A 23,394-nucleotide genomic window follows, 5' to 3' on the forward strand; every position below is an offset into this window, starting at 1 on the left:
ATTGGTGGAACTCACATCACGTGACATTCATTATTGCTCCCATTCACGCCGGGGCACAAAAAGTCCCACTCGCCCATGGTGAATGCGATTTACTATTCAACAGTTAGGATCATCCTTGTTTCATGGCGCAGTGCAAATGCACTGTGGTGTGTGCACGTTGAGCGCAGCGCGTATTGTCCCCAAGAGCCAGTGGGAGTACAGAGTTGGGTTCAAACATTTAGGTGTGGTTTGGAAGAGAGAAATACATTTCCCACCAATTTTGTATAGAAACAGAAGTTCATTTCAACTGTAAATCAACAAATCAAGGATCTATATGTCAGTTATATAAAACAAATTGAGTGGCTTTACATTGTGAAATGGGAGGAATATTATTGCTCGGTAAAATCTGGACTTTTCCATTTCGCTCGGCGAAGTCCAGATATTTCCTTGCGAGTATATTCCTCACATTCCACTCTGAGCCGCTCAATTTGTGTACACTATCAAATAATAAAGTGGATATACAGCCTGTCTCAAAAAAAAATGGTACAATCAGAAAAAAAATTTGGTTAAATATGAAATTTCAAAATAAGTCATTCTTACTTGGCATAATATTAAAGAACAAAGACTGGGCTTTCCAATAGTGTTTGTTTGATCTTATTTGCTTTTGTCAATTCAGAGATATAATCAATTTAGTGCGATACACCAACATCGATTTTGTGCCACTTTTATGCATGGGCAGAGTTGTTTCGAGTACTGTGCCATGCTGTCTTGAAGCTCACAAAAGATTGCAACTTGGCAAAAGAAACAAACTCGATTTTTGTGTTCCGCAGTAAACTGGAGTTATCTCTGGATTGACAAAAGCAAATGAGATGAAACAAACAGTATTGGAAAGCCTGGTCTTTTTTCTTTCAAAACGACTTACTTATGTTGAGATTTAATATTGAAAAAAAATAATTTTCGATTGTACCATTTTTTTTAGGCAGGCTGTAATGTCTCAGAAACACGGTGCTTGAAAATCTTGAAGGGGGGGGGGGCGCAGCAAAAAACTTGGATCTACAATGTAGTTTAAAAGTCTTAACCATAATCCAGACTAGTGTCCTGTCTCTTTAAGCCCACCTTTGCATGTGTATTCAGTAGCTCAAATAGAGCCATCACCAGGGCGTCCACGTTGATGGTCCCGTTCTGGTACTCCCCGAGGTAATACATCATCGTCCCCCGCTCGTTCTCGTTCAGCAGGTGTCTGGCCTGGTCCTCAATCATGCCCCAGGCCTGGGTGCCTGTGCCCAACGTGGAGTTGTACATGACTTGCGTGCCGGCAATACCCCTGCTGAAGTTGGACGCCTGTCAAATAAACAGAGTGAACCTCATAAATTACAAAATTTGGCGTATATCGTTTGTCACTCCTAATAGATTACTAAAGGTACTTGTAATTTTAAGCACTGGCCCTTTTCAAGAAATTTGGCAGTCAAAGAATTTGACATATAAAATTGTGTTTTATAAACATGTCAATAAAAATTACAAATTACAAAGTTTGGCATGAATTGTAGGTCATTATAAAATTGCAACACCGGGGTGCGCCATCTAGAAGTTGACCACAAGACACGAGCACAACAGCTGTAGCAGTCTGCATCTGATCGCTTGGTTTGGGCGGCTCAACGTCCCCCATGATGGATTAGGAGAATGATGATGATGACGATAAGATTGATGTGGGTCATGATGATATTATTAATCAACATTCATAAATACCAGACAGTTTACCCCTTCGTATAGGTCGAGAGCTCATCACATGGCCAGTCTTAAATGAATGATAAAGACATGGCTGGCTGGTCTTAAACGCTTTTCCAGTGTCACATGAAATTTGGACTCCTTTAAATCTGGTGCCTTTTAACGTTTCATTGGTTGAACGTTCACATTCCTTACATAGGCATGCGCAATACTATACCAGTAAACCAGTATTTCATAGTCCGAAATTCACACTACATCAGCCCAGCCGCATTTTGTGCGACATCGTGCAGTACGCACGACGCGTACACCAATGTCCTTATAAGGTAAGGAGCTGTAGAGGGACATTCCATTTAATAGTCACAGGGGTGTTTCATAAAACATGAAGTAAAATGGTTGGCAACGTCAAGTTTTTGACTTACAAGTTTTGATTTTTTGACCGAAAAGATTTGTTTTGTTTTTTTACCGAAAAAGGTATGAATGGGAATATGTGCTTGGTCGGCATTAAACACTCTGTTTTAGACCGGTTGGAATCTGGATGCTAATAATTACCGTCAACTTCGCCAAGGGTAGTTATCACCCATCCAGACTCCAACTGGTCTAAAACTGAGTGTTTAATACCTCCCAAACACACATTTATTCCCTTACTAATCAGCAATGACTTACGGATACATTCCTACTAAGTTGACCACCATTGAACGCATTTCCATTGGTGCCGTTGTGCACCGGACCGCTTTCCCCACCGTTGACCACACTCGTGGGTCTGGACACCTGACCGGACAGGTCTGACACCCCGTCCCCCGTAATCCACTGCGTGCGGTCGATGGTGGTGCGGGCGTACGGGAGCTTGCCGACATCCTTGATGGTCATCATCATCAGCTTGGAAGACTTGAGGATGTTGACCGCCTCTTGGTGGTGGATGTCTAAGAAGTTCTCCCCGTTGACGTCGAGGATCTGATCGCCAACCTATGAATGAGAATACAGTGAATTTGTAAATTCTGGTGACATGGTTAGAGTCGAATGTCAACTGGTGAATTATGCATTTATCCAGCCTTGTATGTTTGTTTTTGCTTGTCTTTGCTCCTTTATTTACTTAAAGGGGGGGGGGGGGGGGGGGGGGGTTAGGGTTGTTTGTGTTTGTTGGGTGTTTGTGTGATCTGATACACTGTGCCCTCTGGAGATGTGCACACAATAGGGAACAAAAGATTGTATACGTCTCCACAGAGCAATTTCTACAGATGAATACGTCTCCACAAGATTTTCACGAAATAGATATATGGATTTTACTCAAAAACTAGGAATTTCCAAGGTGGGTTGATCTGTCGCAAATGGAAGAGTTTTAGAAAAGGGATATCCAAATTTCAGCCTAGGAAATTAATTCTGGTTAAAATAAGAGCATTTTCAAACTTCACTTTCAAACTCGAAAACTTTACTACATGAGAACAAAGAAATGTCTCCACAAGAATACGAATTTCAGTATGTGTGTATGTTTGTTTTTGGCTTTTTGTGTGAGTTTTATTTTCTATGTCCTTTTTTTGTGCAAATATCCTGCCTTGAATCATGTTTATTGTTTGTCTTTGCTTCTCCTATTTGCCTTTTGCTTAACGTTTTCTTGTATGTTTATTGGGGTGTTGGGTTGTTTGTTTGTTTGTTATTTTTAGTTTGGTTGTTTGTTTGTTAGTTATGTAATGTTCTATGTGCTTAGATTTGTCTATTTTTCCCCAATGCATTTCTTGCTTTGTGTGTTTGTCTCCTATTAGTCTTGTTTGTCTTTTATTTAGTTTTAAATTTGTTTGTTTTGCTTCTTGGTTATTTTGCCTGTCTGTCTGTTTGTCATCCTTCATTTCTGTGTCTAATCAAATTGCACTGTTGTAGTTGGAGAGCCTCTCGACAAGCTTTTAATTTAGCTTTTTAGGCAATATCCCTCAGGCCTGCATATATGGTACAATTTAATGTGTAATGCTTTTTAATGTTTTTGTTTGATTAAATTTTTATGTAATTGAATATTAAAACTAAATATAACTAAAAATATTTGCCTGAGAAATTAAAAGAGCTGGGACGGAAATCCCAGTGGGTAATTCTATAAAGCTGGCCCTTTGAGTCTAGCAAAAACCAATTGAGTAAAGCTTACCTTGAGACCAGCGTATTCAGCCACAGAGTATGCATCCACACCAGTGATGTAAATGCCCAGACTGAACTCATGACCACCCCTTATCATCAGGCCCAGGCTCTGGCCATCATCAACAACAAGGTTCACCTGAAAGACAGAAACCAAAAAGTGTATTTCATACATCTGTCGTATATTCAAGGATATCAAATAAATAATCTACAGTGAAATCTGCGTAAGTCAAAACCTGTTAAGTCAAAATCGTTTTAACTCAAAGTAAGAACTTATTCCCATCAATTGTTGTTGAAAAGAAAATCCATTGGATAACTCAAAACTCTGCTTTACTCAAAATTTGAGCCAATTCCCCTGAGTTTTGACTTATCAAGATTTCACTGTACTGTACATGAATGTATGTAATTGAACATTTACAGTTCTAAACAATGTGCAACACAAATTTTGTACATTGTATTGTACACATAAACTTCCAAGACTGGATTTGATTCATCTTGTAGATAGTGCCCTCTACCACCCCGAAAGCTTGATACACTAGCTTGTCTGAGATTGGAAATGGCTGCATTATTAAAACAAAATCCAAATCCAGTCTTTGACTAAGACTATCTAGTTTAAGTAGCCTATGTACCTTGAGTGAGTATACTGGTATGTGACCTGTCACCACAAAATGAGCTTGAAGTCAGAAATTACCATTTCTTCAAAATGGCGCATGACTTGTAAAAACTGATTCTCATGTGCAATCCATACTTGTATATTCTCCCGGATTCCGTATACATTCTGCGGATTTTAAATTGGTTTTTAACTCGTTGTTTTAACTACATTTTGTACTTTGTACCCAGTATCTTATCAGTGGGTTTGTTATGACTATGTTGTTTTAATTCGCTATTCTGTAGTTTTTAAGGTATTTGTAGTATTGGTATTTTTAGTTTACAAATGTAGGTTTGTATTAGAAGCGCTTTGATGCCGTTGCTTTATGCGCTATATAAGTCAGGTTTATTATTATTTTTATTATTATTATTATTTTGCAGTACACGGTGGTGCAAGCCAAAATTTGAAGGGATGGTCAATTTTTTTGTTTTCAGATGAACCTCAATCTGTACAATAATACCGGTACATTTCTCAATTTTCTGTTTGTTCTGTCTAACATCTTGAAAACCGATTTCATCCTGTTTTATATGTTGATACAGACACAACTGCAGGATTCATAAATGCAATTTTTCTCAAAAATCAGTCTGACCTCTTCAAGTAAGTTGGTGGTCTATATAAATTTCCATTACTGAACTTAATGCATACACTAAATTTACCACTGAAAGCTCTTGTTCCACAGAATCCAGATAAATCTCACTTCTTCAAGAGTCCAACTTTTTAGCTCATTTTGTGACGTCACATATCTTCCATTTTGGCAAAACCCATTAAAAAAAAATCACCTTCTTCTCATCACCATCCTTCAAGAGATTCAGCCCGCTCTTCCTGCCCAGCGACTCCGACATCCTAGCCCCCATCAGGTCGACATCAGGGGGGCGACACACTGCGCCCCTGAGGGTCTACCCAGGTGTAGGTCTGGTGGGAGACAAAAGAGCCGGGCAACCTGCCGACGGACTTGACATACAGGACGAGCTTCTTGGCATTCTTGAGCACCTGTTAAAATTGGATTCAAATGTAAGCAATATTAGGAAGCTTTGTTTAAACTTTGGGCTTAGCACCTCAGCCGCCAGACTGAAGATTAAAAATATAACAATAATATTGTCACTTAGTATTAAAAACAAGTGAAAATTATTTTTCTTGTTCAATAAAGAAAAAATCATCATATTAGGCCCAAAAAAAATAGTTCTGCTTTCAGTTTCCCTACCCTATTCTGACAGCCCCTATCCTATTTTTGTATTGGGAAAATGAGACAAAAACACCCAAAACCATCAATTTTGACCTTTTACCTTTGACTACGCAGACGCCACCATATGATCGCGTACACAAATAAAATTGGCAAAAAAAATTCCCTACCTATCGACCCTATTTTCAAATGCCATGTAATCGGAAACAGAACTGTTTTTTTTTTTTTGCCTTACCAAGAATCACATCAGAATACTTGTACACATGTACATGTACACCTGTACTTAATTCCAAATACACATTCACACATACCGGTACATTCAGATGATTCTATGAAAACCACACTTACCAATGACTTTACAATTTATTTTTGAAAGATTAAAAAAAGTTTGTCCATTTTTGGCTCATTAACTTGCTGTAGATCTACATGAAATATTTTTGGTAGAGACCTGAAATTTTCGTGAATGGGAAAATAAATTGTATATAATGTAGACAACATTCAGGGATAACATGCTAAAATTATCAGTTTTAGTTCGATCGGTATGATTTTCAAATGCCTATAAAAGTTTTGAATGAGAATTTATAGGCTACTGGTTAAAAAAAAATTGAAAAGATTTCTCATAAAGGGACACAATTTTCACTGGTTTTTTTTTCTGCAAATTCTGATACTACATTTTTTGTACACGTCTGTTTTGAAATACATGTACTGTAATATTTTTGGGCACACTTTGTGATAAAAAGAAAGCCTTCAAAAATGGTTTCTCTTCTAAATGACATGTATTTTGGTTGAGACTCTAAAAAAAAATATATTCCTCCCACCCAGGTTTTGCCAACAACATAATTTTATCCAACAAGATATGTCTTGCAAATTTGGGTTGTTTGGAAATATCATTTTATCCTTGCTACATGTGTAACTGTCCTTTGTTGACCTTGACACCTCTTTGTGGCACTGCAGTCAATCACTCACATGCAAACCTCCATGGACCGATACACTGTACATGTACATACCCGGTATGTACTAGGGCTACATGTAAATTGTGTAGGCCTACGGATTTGTCAGCGACGAATTGAGCATCTCTGTGTGTGTATGGTTACCATGGTAACAGCCACGCTGCACGCTTCTCGGCCCCAAAGGGTGCACTGCTAATAGCAACTAGTAGCCGCTACTAGTAACGGTACAACCGTAGCTCAGCAAATACATGTACATGTACATGTAGTACGTACCATTAGCTAGCACAGGATGCACATTAATTATAGAAGTGCATCTTTAATTCAGCGCTTGTCAGTGTCAATAACAAGGATAATTGCAAAGTGGCTGGCATGCAGTAAGCAGTGCATGTGCGGAGAATTCCTTAATTCCCTTAGTTGTTGGAATCATGTTTCAGTGTTTCCAGATCAAAAGATCAATGGTTGGAGTTTTCCTGATACATTTTTTATGATTGTGTGTAATATCTACATACATGTATGTTTGTCATAAATTCAAGGAATTCTGATTTTGTGTGCAGTAATACATGAGTGGGGACTTGTAAACATGTAATGTATTACAAATGTGGAGATGCTGCGTGGCGCTGTAGAGCATGGAAAATGTGAAAAGTAAAAGTATAGGCCCTACGTAATATGTATCCTATCAGAATATCTACATGTACATGTACGTAGTTACACACGTGTACATGTACCGGGTACATGTTGAAATTTTGTGGACACTTTTAATTTTTATGCACAGCTGTTCACCTTGAACTACTGACTAGAGACCTGTACTGTACTTTTTGGGGGGGGGGGGGGCAATTTTTGTTGTGTACGATCATGGAGGTGTCTGCGTGTAGTAAAGGGTGAAAGGTAGTAGGCCTAATTGATGGTTTTCGGTTTTTTCCCTCATTTTCCACCAAAACAATAAGGGTAGCCTGGGCTGTCAAAATAGGGTACATGTACCATACATGTACAAATGTACCGTAGGTAAGGTAACCAGAAGCGGAATTTGGCTTAATCAACAGGCAAAAAAAGTAAAATATTAAAAAAAGGTCTTTTCAATTTGTCAGTTATGTATTCTTGATAATGATTAATGCTAATTGATTTTCCTGGAAAAAAACCCACTTATTCCCCAATTTTTGTATTATTTCTTTAAAATATGCATAGACGGTATCAAAAATATTAATAAATCTGACAATCAATAAAAAATCATCCCATTTGTCTTGGTTTTTTTTTTTTTCCCATTATTTTTTCTCCACTACGGCCTGTGTCCAATTCCGTCTCATCTTGCTAGAATTAACATCCTGAAGCCAAGTAATATACTGAGTACTCACAAAAATTTTACAGTTTCATGTAAATTTGATAAATACAATTAACAAACAAGTTTCAGGATTTTTGAAAAAAATGTCCATCACAATTGTGCCATTTAAAGCAAGCATTATTCTAATAACTTTTCAGCCCAAAACAAGAGGCCTACAAGATTTATGTAGGTCACAAACACGTGCAGCATGTGTTTTGTTTTGATTTTTTCCCCTGTCTTGCAAGCGAACCTCCAGCACACAATGAGTACAATTTACGTGACAAATCCGCAGGGCACACTTTCATTGTATGCAGTTAGCACAACAAAGACCAGTTGTGCAACAACTGTGTGCAGTCAGCTCCCCCCCCCCCAAACAATCAATATCTTAATGTAATGCGTAGGTACCATGCTTGCGGTATTACTAATCAATATTGAAAGGACATTTTTATATTTTGTCTGTCATGTCTGTACGCAACCAGCCTTGAATTGCACACAGTACTGAGTAAAAACTACACAGCATGGGTATAATCTAATTTACATAACAAAATGTTTGTTGTTGATCACGAAACTGAACTTCTAATTGACGTCATTGGGAATGAGGAAAAAAAGATTTTATTTTTATTTTCGGGTACGAAAGATGTATTTTCCCACAGTTACGTACATGTACATTGTACAAAACATGTACATAATGCTGGTTGAATGAAGTACGTACCGGTACATCGTATACTGTACATAAATTTATAAACATGTACCTTGCAAACATGAAGACATTTTCCACTAATACTGAAATGATTTAAAATCGTAGTAAAGCTATTTCAACAGAGTTTCCTAAAATTCATGGGGTAAAATTCATGAATGTCAGATTTAAGAAAGAAAAGAAGACTTTTACGTGGATTCTTGAAAAAAAAAAATGTGTTCTCATATATTATTTGTTCATGTAGACCCAAAGTTATCAATAAATCAGTTGCCTATCCTGGTACTATTTTTCTAACTAAAGGGAATGTACAACATTTGCTCTTGCTGCAATTTTCAGAGGTAAATGGTTTTTGGGGATTAGAATGTAATAGCAAATATTGTTTAACTGACTTGTTTCACGTTTTGGGCTTGAAGATACTGGAAAACAACTAAGAAAAACATCTGTTCTTGTAGTCTGGTTTCCCGACCCTTAAGATGAAACGGAGCAGTTTGTCGACTTCGGGGAATTGTAAAGTCAGAGAATCAGTCAAGCAGGCTTGTACCCCTTCACAGGTGTGTAATCAATTGCAAAAAAATGCGGAATAACCAAATATGAACAATTAAGAGCAGTTGTTGAATAAAGGCCAGTTTTCTCCAACGCTGGTCGGCTGACCAATTTTTGAAAAATACCAGTTTTCTTAAAAATGTCAGCACACCAGAAGCTACAATTTTACAGGATGCTTTAGAATGTCATTCCATAACAATCCAGTAAGATATTTTGTGATAATTTAATTATTTCGTTTTTTTGGCATTTGCAAATGTTGTATCTTCCCTTTAATGCACATAGAACACAACATCGCATGAACATCCACTTTTTTTTTCAATCACTCAACAAAAACAAACAAAAAACAGGTGGACATGACGTGTTTTTAAAAACTGTACTCTCTACCCATGCTGTATGAGCTGACTGCACATGGGAGCACCATAATTGTTAAATGCTATTGAGGGTTCTTAGGCCGCTTAATTGAACATTTAATTAATTACCAGCATTATCGCAGCGCACTGTGCACGGCTGCACGCACGTGTGCGTGATTAAGACGAGGCATGTAATGTTTTTAATTTGATGTTTTGGAGAAGCCATCTAACAGTAATCAGTGATGGTTTTAAAAAGTAGTAGCGGTTAATTTGTTAAATAATTTATATTTAATTGTTAAATAATAGTTTTTTAATTTGTAATAAGGGAGAGGTTTGTATTTGAATTTATAATTGTGCACAAAAACACATGTTAAGCACAGTTGATAATTGTTCAATTATTCAATAGTATTTTGATATCAATACCACCGATAGCAATTTTTAATCATAATTATCATATATCAAAATTTTCGATATTGAGGAATGATATCGAAAATAGTTTTAAAATGTGTCAGATTATCGTCAAATTCGGTCAAAATGTATAGGTCTCCTGTTTGTGCTTATACTTTGTGTTTTAAACATTTGCTGAAATAAAACTCGGCGGCGACTTATGCTTGTGACTCAAAATAAAACATCGTGAAATGCAAAGCATCGTCGCTTTGTGCTCTGCGTTCACTGGAACCTCAAAAGGAACCGCTTGTTCTGGACAAACTGTCAGTACAAGATTTGTTTTAAAAAGTTGAGCAATATGCTCCAAAACAAGCCGTGAAAAATTGGGACTTAACTTCTTTTTTTTAATCAAAGTGTCATCGTTATGGTCTGTAACGTTTATATCCATGGGATAATCATTTATCAAATATTCTCAATATTGGATTTTATTTTATTATATATCGAACATTCGATAGATTGGTCGATTGTGCTGCGCAGTCAATCATGACGAATAACTCAGACGTTACTTATCTTTAAAATAATCCTCCAGAGCTGTAAATTAGAAAGCCAGTAGCGTGTGATCGACCGATAGCCCAGTGCGTGCAACAGATTGCTGACAGATTGCCGACAGATCGACTTATCGCATACAACATGTACGCTTTTTACGATTTCCAGACCCATTCCCAACATTTTAAGCTTTTGTTTTTATTTTCCTGAAAGGATTCTGGATTTTCTTTAAAAGTCCGAAATTGTATCATTAGGTCTGATTCCTGTCTCCTGAATTGAAAAGGAAGAACTTTGCAATGACAATGTCAGACGAAGGTTCCTCACGCTAAATTTTTTTTAAAGAGGTTGTGGAATGCTCGAAAACATTTCCGTCATTTTTGGGGTATATGTAGCCTAGGTGTGATGAAATAAAAACGACTATTGTTTCTGTCATGAAATGAGTACAAATGGTACTTTTGAGAGCTATTTTTCAGGTCCTGTTTTGACCCGAATGTGCAATTTGTGTAAAATTCGTCGTTGCGGGCAGCAAACAAAACACAGTAAATCGTGACGTAATAAACAGGACTCGTGTATGCCACTGTGCATCGGGAGTCCTGTTTATTACATCACGATTTACTGTGTTTTGTTTGCTGCCCGCAACGACGACTAGTACACAAATTGCACGTTCGGGTCGAAACAGGCATGACAGGACTTGAAAAACAGCTCTAAAAAGTACCTTTTGTACTCATTTTATAACAGAAACAATAGTCGTTTTTATTTCACCCCACCTTAGGCTACATATACCCGAAGAATGACGGAAATGTCTTCGAGCATTCCACAACCTCTTTAAAGTCCCAGAACATTCACTGCGTATCAGCGGGAGTACTGGTACAAGAACAAAAAACAATCCAGGATCGAGTCATGGTCAACGGGTCTATTTCCTACTCCAACTCTCATCTCACCTTCACAGCATCTCCGTGCGTAATTCTATCCAAGGGGATCTCGTTCACTTGGATGAGTTGATCTCCCGGCTGAAGTCCCTTTCGCTCGGCCATTGTGTTGGGCTCCACCAATGAGACAAAAATCCCAACAGAGTGTTCGGAACCCCCTCGGATGCTAAATCCCAACTCCCCATCCGGCGAGTCAGACTTCTTCAAGACGACCCTCCTGATGTCCTTATTCGCATCCGCCTCCCAACTACTCCCGGAGGTTTTCCTGTGAGTTTTTCCGTGAGGTTCGTCGTTTTTATACAGATCCGGTGGCCGTGTCCTGGACGGCATGGTGTCGTAATAATGTTTCTGCTGAAGCTCTCCACCATTTTTATTAGTCCTCCCATTAACTTCTTGCTGCCTCCTCCGCTCGTTGTAAAATGGTTCAGCGTGCTGCCAGAAAAGGGCCTGGTCGGAGGCGGGCACCACTTTACCCAGAAGAAGGTAGAGTTGCCTCTTCTCGGGCGAATCCAAAATCGACTTCAGGTTCGCAACCAGTGTGTAGACATTCCTCCGGGAATTGTACTCGTTGAGGGCATGGACGAAGTAGGCCCTGTCGTGGTCCGGTAAGGTGCTGTTCAGGGCCTCGTGAAGACGGCGAACATTGGCCGACATTGTTCGCGATACTCCGGCACTCGACATCGGCCTCCCCGCACTGCTGTAGGCCGAACGTGACCGCGGCCGCTGCTGGTGCAAAGGCTCGCCAACAACCGATCTCTGTAGGGACATTTTGTTTCGTTTTCTTGATTCCAAAATACCACCAATATCACCTATTCTCCAGCTTCATCTTCTATCCTAGTGTGGTCTAGTCTACGAGTTCTTCTCTACACCATATTCCATCTGAGAAGAAGTGAAATATTTACCGAAAAAGTTCCTCCATGGTCACAGAAACCTGTGGCGTCGCGTCGTTGGCTACCGCAGCCAGGTAGCCATTGCGGTTTTCTTTGCGAAGAATTTATATGCATATGCATACTAATAGATGAATATGCATTGCATTAAAGTATTGGTGAAAGGTGATTGGACAGCTTTTAATAGTAAAATTAATGACGCATGACGACGTGAACGTCGTCACAAGTCGCGTTGAGAAAGGGAAAAATAAAACAAAAAACATTTTTTCCACTTAATATGAAATTTAAAAAAAAATATATATCGAGGGTGTTGATTTTCAAACCTTAAGAAATTCGAATAATGGGCATCAATGCATATCATAATAATAATCAATGCATTTTTTCAATTAAAAGTCACTTTCAATTAAAAGTCACAATTCGGAAAGAATGTTTCGGATTTAAAGACTGTATTTTCTTTAAATCATTTTAAATTGATTCTTCTAAAGGTTCTCGTCAATTTTCAAATGTGTTGTGTCAAATATCATGACCAATTATTGGACGAGATTTCAATCCAATGCATTATGTTATTCTGCAGTTATTGTCTCCACAAAGAGTGTTATAAAAGTGACTAAGATTCGGAATGAATATTTTGAATAGCACTATTATTTTCTTTAAATCATATTCATAAATACCTCAGACAGTTTAGCCATTCCTATTGGTCGAGAGCCCGTCACGTGGCCGGTATTAAACGGATGATAAAGACATGGCCAGCTGGTCTTAAACACTTTTCCAGTGTCACAACAAAATGTGGACTCCTAAAAATCCAGTGCCTCTTAACGTTTCATTGGTTGAACGTTCACAATCCTCACGTAGGCATGCGCAACACTACAAGCGAGACAGAATTGTATAGTTCTAAATTCAAAACGCAACGCCCCAGGTGCGTTCTGCGTGACATCGCGCAGAACATGCTACGCGCGCGTCAATCTCCATAAAAGGGTTGTTTACATCTTACTCGCCAGCTGAACACTCCATTATTTTGCTAGAGGGATGTTTCAAAAAGCATGAAGTGAACTTGTTGAACAAAATCGGGATTTTTTGAACGAATTATTTGATATTTTTTTACGGATAAGGTATTTATGAATGGGAATAAATATGTGCTCGGTCGGTATTTATCACTCTGTTTAATACCGCTTAGAGTCTGGGTGCTGATAATTACCCTCGCCTCCGGCTCGGGTAATTATCAGCACCCAGACTCTAAGCGGTATTAAACGAGTGATAAAAACCTCCGGAGCACACATTTATTCCCTTATTAAATTTATTCTCTAACGGTTCCCGTCAATTTTCAAACTGGTTGTGCCAAATATCATGAACAATTATCGGACGCAGTTTCAATCCAATGCAAGGTGTTGTTCTGCAGTATACTGTCTCCACAATGTGTGTTATAGTTATGTTCCATTAAAAGTGATTAAGATTTGGAATGATTTTTTCCTGATAAAACGCTATATTTTCTTAAAATCATATGAAATGTATTCTTCCACGGTTCCCGTTAATTTTCAAATCCGTTGTGTCAAATATCATTGCCAATAATCGGACGCAATTTCAATTCAATGCAATGTGTTGTTCTGCAGTTATTGTCTCCACAAAGTGCGTTTTATTTTTGTGTAATGGGCAGATCGTGATCCACACTGTACTGACAGAAGTCTTTACGGTGCTGACCACCAGTGTTGGTGTAGGGCGCCCTCCTTTGGAAGAAATTGATGGTGCAAAAAGTACGGAGCGTCATACACACTGTTGTTTTATTGTCGTTGTGTGTGTATTTTCTTCACGGTTGCCGTCGATTTTTAAAACTTTTTATGTCATTACATCACGACTAATTATCGAACGAGATTTCAGTCCAATGCAACATTTTATTCTGGAGCTATCGTCTCCAAAAAAGTGTTTTCTTTTTTTTAATTAAAGGTGACTAAGATTCGGAATGATTTTTTTTCGTGATAAAGCACTATATTCTTTAAATCATATTAAATTTATTCTTCCACGGTTCCCCTCAATTTTCAAACATGTTGTGGCAAATATCATGGTTAATTATTGGACGAGATTTCCATGCAACGCAGTATGTCATTCTGCAGTTATTGTCTCCACAAAGAGTGTTATATTTATGTTCAATTAAAAGAGACTAAGATTCGGAATGAAGTTTTCGTGTTAAAGCACTATATTTCCTTTAAACCATATTCATAAATACCTCAGACAGTTTAGCTATTCCTATTGGTCGAGAGCCCGTCACGTGACCGGTCTTAAACGGATGATAAAGACATGGCTAGCTGGTCTTAAACACTTTTCCAGTGTCACAATAAAATGTGGACTCCTAAAAATCCAGTGCCTCTTACCGTTTCATTGGTTGAACGTTCACAATCCTCACGTGGGCATGCGCAACACTACAAGCGAGTCAGAATTGTATAGTTCTAAATTCAAAACGCAACGCCCCAGGTGCGTTCTGCGTGACATCGCGCAGAACATGCTACGCGCGCGTCAATCTCCATAAAAGGGTTGTTTACATCTTACTCGCCAGCTGAACACTCCATTATTTTGCTAGAGGGATGTTTCAAAAAGCATGAAGTGAACTTGTTGAACAAAATCGGGATTTTTTGAACGAATTATTTGATATTTTTTTACGGATAAGGTATTTATGAATGGGAATAAATATGTGCTCGGTCGGTATTTATCACTCTGTTTAATACCGCTTAGAGTCTGGGTGCTGATAATTACCCTCGCCTCCGGCTCGGGTAATTATCAGCACCCAGACTCTAAGCGGTATTAAACGAGTGATAAAAACCTCCGGAGCACACATTTATTCCCTTATTACATTTATTCTTCCACGGTTTCCGTCAATTTACAAACTGGTAGTGTCAAATATCAAGGCCAATTATAGGACGAGATTTCAATTCAATGCAATTTGTTGGTCTGCAGTTATTGTCTCCACAAAGAGTGTTATATTTTTATCAATGAAAAGTGACTAAGATTCGGAATAGGTTTCTTGTGATAAAGCACTATATTTTCTGTAAATCATATAAATTTTATATTTCTACGGTTCCCGTCAATTTTCAAACTGGTTGTGTCAAATATCATGGCCATTAATGAGACGCAATTTCAATCCAATGCAATGTGTTGTTCTACAGTTATTGTCTCCACAAAGTATGTTATAGTTATGTTCAATTCATAAATACCTCAGACAGTTTAGCCATTCCTATTGGTCGAGAGCCCGTCACGTGGCCGGTCTTAAACGGATGATAAAGACATGGCTAGCTGGTCTTAAACACTTTTCCAGTGTCACATAAAATGTGGACTCCTAAAAATCCAGTGCCTCTTACCGTTTCATTGGTTGATCGTTCACAATCCTCACGTAGGCATGCGCAACACTACCAGTGAGTCAGAATTTTATAGTTCTAAATTCAAAACGCAACGCCCCTGGTGCGTTCTGCGCGACATCGCGCAGAACGTGCTACGCGCGCGTCAATCTCCATAAAAGGGTTGTTTACATCTTACTCGCCAGCTGAACACTCCATTATTTTGCTAGAGGGATGTTTCAAAAAGCTGGAGTGAACTTGTTGATCAAAATCGGGATTTTTTGAACGAATTATTTGATTTTTTTTTACCGAAAAGGTATTTATGAATGGGAAAAAATATATGCTCGGTCGGTATTAATCACTTTGTTTAAGACTGCTTAGAGTCTGGGTGCTGATAATTACCTTCGCCTCCCGCTCGGGTAATTATCAGCACCCAGACTCTAAGTGGTATTAAACAGAGTGATAAAAACCTCTGGAGCACACATTTATTCCCTTATTAAAAGTGAATAAGATTCGGAATGAATTTCTCGTGATAAAACACTATATTTTCTTTAAATCATAATGAATGTACTCTTCCACGGTTTCCGTCAATTTCTAAATTTGTTGCGTCAAATATCATGGCAGATTATTGGAAGAGATTTTAATTAAATGCAATCTGTTATTCTGTAGTTATCGTTTCCAAAAAGAGTGTTGTTTTTTTTGTTTAATTAAAAGTGACTTAAATTCGGAATGAATTTATCGCAATAAAACACTATATTTTCTTAAAATAATATTAAATTTATTCTTGCTCAGTTCCCGCCAATTTATACAATTGTTGTGTCAAATATCATGGCCAATATTCGGACGCAATTTCAATGAATGCAATTCGTTGTTCTGCAGTTATTGTCTCCAGAAATTGTGTTTTGATCCGCAGTACTCGTATAGTAACAGCGCCCTCTTTCGATGGACGATTGCGTTTTAAATAAAATTGATTTTGTACAACATAACATGAGTGTCGAGTCTCGAATCAAGACTACAAACATACGTAGCTCATCAGCGGCGTCGCGCATCATGCATGCATCGTTAAACGTACACCTCAAAAGCTTCAAAAACCAGTGGCGGTTGCGGGATCGGTAAGTCCGATTTATTTCAATAAAGCGAAATGGTATTATTAACATCTTTGGTTTATACGGGTATGGGAAGGAAAGTTGGCTTCGTTTGAATTAATCCTGTTTGAAAGAATCGAAACCAGGGAGTTTGGTGTAGGCTACAACTTACCAACAAACAACGTAAACTTCATCACAGTACACATGTATATCTGGCCATCAGTCACTTGTTGCATGGAGGAACCAGGCTATAACATGACTATGAAAAAAAAATGAGTATGAGCATGATGAGACTGGTCTGAAATTTTCAAAAGTTTTTTCTCAGTAAATACTTCAATATATTCCCTGCTAAATTTGATTTTAGGATATATTATCACTTTCTGATGGCTGATACTTTTACTTTTAGTGATCGCAGTGGCTATCGTTACGGCAGCCGTAATGCATTTCCCATTTTCTATCGTTACTGTAGACTGCGGTACAACTATAGAATGCAGGGCCACTTTACTCTACATCCACGCCTCCGTACGGCTGCGTGGAGGCGTGGAGCCGCAGTCGACCTACCTCCGAAAATCGATCGTGGCGTCGTGGAGCCGCAGTCGATATCTCCGAGAATTGCGCCCTCTATCGGTAAGCGTCTCTGCGACTCCGTGACTCTGCGCCTCCACCACTCCAGTGCCCCGCGTCTCCGCGACTAGACTCTGCGACTCCACGACTCCGCGCCTCTGCCACTCGTACGCGTACTTTCTTGTCCACCACCCAACTCAGTATCATCCGTGTACCTATTTTCGATGCATCAAGTTTTCGAGGTTCGTACCACACAACCAGTTGATTTGTTGTGTTCGATACAGACCACATACATGTACTTGTACTTGTACGTGTTCCACCGCCAGCCAAAAAATGTGGAAACCGAAGGCTATGTTGGTGTTTTTCGCTTGCTTGAGATAAATCCTTACACCCTCGAAAACGGGTAGATCTTTTGTTCTTTTTTTCTTTTTCTTTTTAAAAACATTTGTTTTTCTTTTTAAAACTCCTATTTTAAGACTTTTTATTACTTAGAAATGATCGGTTCCTATAAATGAGAGAAAATACAATGTAACCGTGTCACTGCTACCCGGTAGCTTTGTCACGCCCCAACTATCGCATCGGTCCCAACTATAGTTGGGACTGTCCCAACTATAGTGCGGCAGTTGGGTCAGCCCAACTATAGTTAGGACTGGAGTTGCGCCGGATGCTTCATGCTTGATAGATCTTGTTGGATTAAATGTTCCGCGGCGCTGGCACCGTGTATTCGTCGTGCATGCATGCCGCAAGGCTGGCCGGTCACGTGGTACTGCCTAGTTGGATGAGTTGTCCAGCTGCTGGGTTGATTGTCCAGCAACATTTTGCAAAATTCAAAGATTGCCATGGCCGGCCAACTATAGATGGGCCCCACCCATAGCTAATGTCAAAGGTCCCAAGTAAAGTCGGACAGTATGTAACAGAGCTGTAGGGAATGTTTTATAGTCGTCGTACATCAATGTAAACTATAGTTGGGACCGCCAAATAAAAATATTGCGGTGGCCCAACTACAGATGGTCCCCACCCATAGATAATTTCATTGGTCCCAAGTAAAGTCAGATGTGTATTAGAGTTGTAGGGAATGTTTTATAATCGTACAACAATGTACACTATAGTTGGGACCGCAAAATAAAAAGATTGGAGTGGCCCAACTATAGATTCGCCCCATCAATAACTAATTTCAGTGGTCCCCAGTAAAGTCAGACGTGTATCAGAGCTGTAGGGAACGTTTTACAGTTGTACATCAATGTAAACTATAGTTGGGACACCGCAAAATAAAAAGATCGGAGTGGCCCAACTATAGATGGGCCAGCCCAACAGTGGAACTTACAGTTGGGACAGGCCCAACTATAGTTGGGACAGGCCCAACTATAGTTGGGACCGATGCGATAGTTGGGGGCGTGACAGCTTCACTATATTCGAGGGATTTATGAAATTATGGAACACTGAACATACCCTGTAACTAAGTGAAGGACCCACCCACTATGGAAGACATGTTTGTCATGTTATTTCTGTTCAGGGGTCCGCTCATAAGTTCGACGCCTCATAGGTCCGACGCCTCATAAGTCCGACAAAACCGCATCCCCTAATCAAATAAAGGCCCATAAGTCCGACGCCTCAAAGGTCCGACGCCTCATAAGTCCGACGCCTCATAGGACCGACGCCTCATACGTCCGACGCCTCATAAGTCCGACAACGGAAAAACAAAGCGTTTAATTTGTCGGACTTATGAGACGTCGGACTTATGAGGCGTCGGACCTATGAGGCGGAATATATAAACGTTATGCCTCATACGTCCGACGCCTCATAAGTCCGAAATGTCGGACTTATGAGGCGTCGGACCTATGAGGCGTCGGACTTATGATACGGCCCCTCTGTTCAAACAGCGAAGTTTGATGTAAATTACATTGTAATCATGACGCACTGTCTGGACACTTTAATCTAACCGCCTTGAATCCTTTAAAATCCTCTTTGCCAAAGTAGAGGAATTTAGAAGATTGAGGTTACATGTACACGTACATGTACGGCAAAAGTGCGTTACTGATTTCGTAGGATGCACGTGGTCAAGGTCTTTGGCCAGACCTTCTCCTTTTTTTGCTCAGCCATGCATAAATATGGGCCTAGATTATGCTTGAAAAAAAAAGTTGAAATCCTCCGTACTGCTCCAGGATGTCACTGGCCGAGCCTTGAGTCAATGCCGCAGGATTCAGGCAGTAGTCACCCCTCCACGGACCATATTCAAGACATAATGGAGGAATTTGCAGGATTGAGGCTATGCTTTTTTTCCATGAGGCCAATTGTAGGATTTTGCAGGATTGAGGCTACATTCCAGCAGAAAGGCCTAGGGAGATAGGGTTAAACCATGGAGAAATGTTTAAACCCACTACCCAAAATCAGTATTGTCATTAGCATCAACCCAATAACACTGCCATGTTATTTGGCAAGCAAACAGTTTTTCTTAATAATGTGACATGACATTTTTTAGCAAGCAAAGTTCATGAATTTTCAAAGAAAACCCAATTTACACGTGTATGTTATTTTTTAATGATTTTACCAATATTTCATGAATTTCTAGTTAAAATTGTTTTGTAGTTCCTTGCTCAAACTTAGCGAACAATTTCCAGAAGTTTTTCAAACACAGAAGAAATTACATTTGTAATTCTATTTTAAGCTGAAGCACAACAATGTACAGTAAAATCAAAATCTTCAATCTTGACGATTTCATGGGCACAATTTTATAGAAATCACTCCAGACATGCCAGAAACATCTGGACCAATTGCAAAACAAATGTGTGTTTTGTACAAGTACCAGCACAGAGCGCTGAACAATGATATCTCCTTTATTATGAATCAGGGCGTTTCACTGCACTATAAAAGTGAAGGGGTGAATTTGTGAAACCAAAAGGTTCACACTGTATGGCAACTACATGTATTTATTGTTAATAGCTACTCCACCATGACCGTTGGTCTCACACAAAAGTCACCAAGGTTCCATATTCGTGTGGGGTAAATCCGGCTAGGTGGAATCTTGTTGCCATGGCACTGGCACTGTTTACTGGTGGAAGGGTAATGTGGTTTTCCCCAAGGACATGTGGTGGGGGGGGGGGGGTTCATGCTTGGTATTGCTGGTTGAGTGTTGACCATGTTTGAGATGTATACATGTATACCATAGAGAAAGGACCACAATAACACAGTTCGAATTGGAAAGAATACATGTACAAGAAGTATCCACAGATGCCACTTCTCTGGCTGTGTACAACGTCAATAGAGGGCCGAGTGCATTTTTGATGTATTTTCTAACAAAATTGGAAATGTTTCTCAGTCCCAGATTCATGTCTTTTCAGCATTTTTGCAATGACTGACCTTCATTAAGATAATGTGTGTATGATGACAAAAGTTGCAGTCAGGATGCAACATTCTTTCCTTAAAATCATTTTTTTAAGTCATCGTTTAATTAATAACCAACTACACTTTGAAGAGTTATGAAAGTAAAAATACCGGTACATGTACGGTAGTTAATATCTACAACATTTTGCTTTTGCTGTAATTTTCAGTAATGGATGGATTTGGGTGTTAGTATTTTATAGCGAAATTGTTACACTGACTTGTTTAAAGTTTTGTGTTTATAGATGCTGAAAAAACCAAGAAAAATATTTTGTTCTTGTAGTCTGGTTCCCTGACCCTACCGGTACTTAAGATGAAACGGACCAATTTTTCTAGCAGGCTTACACCCGTTCACAAATGTGTAACTGATTGCAATCAAAATTTGGACTGCTGTAACTAAATTTGGTAAATTGGGGGCAGTATTTGAAAAAAAAGTTTTTGTTTTTTTCAAATCCAACGATGGTCGGCCAACTATCGTTGGAAATTATACAAAAATTCCACTTTTCTTGAAAATTACATAACATTAGGTGCCAAGATTTCACATGATGCTTGAGACTTTAATACAGTCAAGCAAAGTATTTCATAATAATTTGGTAGATTTGTTTTTGTTTGACCTTTAGTTGCAAGTTGTTCTCGAAATTGACATAATTTTTACAAATGATGTGTTTGTGATATTTTGTTATCGTTACCTCAAATTAAAAGCAAAATTCCAGAGATTGCCTTGCCTGATCGGTTAGTATTTAGAACAAACCACACAAATGCTTCCCTCTAGTTGTTTATGTAATTATTTTTCACATGTTTAGTGAACATTTGAAATGAAAATAAATTGTACATAATGTACACACATCCATGAACATACATACACGTGCATGAAGTTGTTCAGCAACAAACCAGTATCATACCGATAACCACTAAATGGACAAGTCTAATGTCCAAAATGTTGAGACACAAAAACAGTCCCAGCAACTGTCTGCTTGACGAATGCCCAGCAGATAAGAACGATCGATAACAAAATTGTTCAAATACGGACTGGGCTATTACGTGTGCAATTCACAAGACCTGACCTATATAATGGTTCAAGTGTTTGGCGTAGTACGAATGGCGAGCAGATGGTCCCAACTCCAAGTCGAGCTGTGTTATTTTCATCCTGTCCACCACAAAAATATTTCTACTTGATTTTTAATAATTGCTTGAAACGGAATTAACATCTGTGCTTCGGTGAGTTCATTCCCAAACCTTGATCATGCATGCATACTAGTCTGTAGGATAAACTTTAACCTGTGTGAAAACCATATGGTCCACAGTACATCTAATCAGTCTGGTATTCCAACTGCTCTGGCGCAAGTGAAAGTGTCAAGATTTGTTTTTCTTTGGAACATTAGCTGTTTGCATGCAGAATTATAGAGGGTACTTACTGTACTGGTCAGCAAAATTTGGAAAAAAAGTTACATATTGTTCTGCATTTTCATACGTGTACATGTACACGTAAGTACAAAGTTTTAAATAAAAGTTTAGACTGCACATGTCATGTTTATAATTTCTTTATTCATTGTATACATTGTATACATTGTACTAATGTATATGTACTCATGTAAATTTTGTGAGAATATTACCAGTACAAAGGGTTTGGTCTTAACTTTTTTCACCCTGGCTACTGCACTGAAACATACTGATAACTAGCTGGCGGGCATTTTCACAAGCCCGCATGATTTTTTTCTTTTGTAGAGTGTGTCTTGAACAACAATGTGCACGTGAACATGTACATATGTAGAACACTTTATTTAGAGCCTTAAATTTGACCCATGCGCGCTTCAGGGCCCTCGAAAAGGAAAATAAACGTGTAAAAGGCAGGGTTTTTGAACTTAGTTTTGGTACATTAATTTCTTAAGGAAAGCACTCTCAGATTTTTATAGAAACTGAACAATCGCATGACGTCAAAGAGAATAATCGTGCCAAAATTTGACATCGCTCTCACTTACGAAAACTTCCGTGTGGACTCCTGGAACTTGATCACTCGTTCAAGCTTGAAAATTTATGTCATTGGGTAAGAACTTAAACTTAAACAGGAGACTCAAATATGCCTTTTGGGACGGAAAATTTTTCGCAGAAACTTGAAGGATTTATTTTCACAAACAAATCTAAAATAACAGTTGGTAAGAAAGTAAACGTGATCCAAACGAGCTGAATAAATCTAGAGTTCAATGGTAGATGTACATGTATGTAGGTACTGGTAAACCGAGGGTCAAAAATCATTTTCGTTCTCACGCAGTAGGTGTTGTGAAAACAGACGTGACCTTAGAACAAAAATAGGTCGTGAGTTAAATTTGTTTTTACCCATTTCCAACTGATTTCTCATCTATTCTGAGGCAATTTTTGCAGTGTTTTTAATAAACAAAGCTAATATTTTAACCTAATAAAACAGTTGATAGAATGATACACAAATTGATACAGGTTTGCTTTATGAATTTCATGATTTATTTCTTCCTGTCCTTTCGTCTTCACCGTAGCCCAATATTTTGTTCACTAGCCCGTCGCTGTTTTGACTGTTGACTAGCATTTGGCTAGCGGGCCACCGTTAATTTCGAACCCTGGGTACAAATGTACATGTTCAAGCACCGATACGTACAATGTACATGTACATTGTGTATCCATTTCCATTTGTATGTATAATTTACAAAACTACATACGGGTACGTACGTCACTCCATGGATTTGTGTAAAAAAAGGTCTCCTGTGTTTTTTTGGTAAAGTAAAAAAAAAAAAAATCATGATAATGAACGTTCAGAAAAAGTTTTA

At 38.6% G+C, this 23,394-nt stretch overlaps 2 protein-coding genes across 2 annotated transcripts in view; one reads left to right on the forward strand and one right to left on the reverse strand.

Moving 5' to 3' along the window:
* The window catches only part of LOC119720073 (whirlin-like), a 30,063-nt gene extending 17,710 nt beyond the window's left edge, over window positions 1-12,353 (reverse strand). Inside the window, 6 exon segments of the mRNA XM_038189596.1 lie at window positions 1,096-1,320; window positions 2,368-2,667; window positions 3,833-3,958; window positions 5,248-5,341; window positions 5,343-5,458; window positions 11,378-12,353. Coding sequence (XP_038045524.1) covers window positions 1,096-1,320; window positions 2,368-2,667; window positions 3,833-3,958; window positions 5,248-5,341; window positions 5,343-5,458; window positions 11,378-12,133 — 1,617 coding nt within the window. The 5' untranslated portion in view covers window positions 12,134-12,353.
* Window positions 12,354-16,567: 4,214 nt separating this feature from the next.
* LOC119719955 (microtubule organization protein AKNA-like) overlaps window positions 16,568-23,394 on the forward strand; it is a 34,893-nt gene continuing 28,066 nt past the window's right edge. Inside the window, exon 1 of the mRNA XM_038189440.1 lies at window positions 16,568-16,684. The gene's annotated coding sequence lies outside the window, so the exon portion shown is untranslated. The remainder of the gene's footprint in view (window positions 16,685-23,394) is intronic.

The sequence above is a fragment of the Patiria miniata genome, unplaced genomic scaffold, assembly GCF_015706575.1.
Source record: "Patiria miniata isolate m_02_andy unplaced genomic scaffold, ASM1570657v1 HiC_scaffold_9, whole genome shotgun sequence".
Lineage (NCBI taxonomy): Eukaryota > Metazoa > Echinodermata > Asteroidea > Valvatida > Asterinidae > Patiria > Patiria miniata.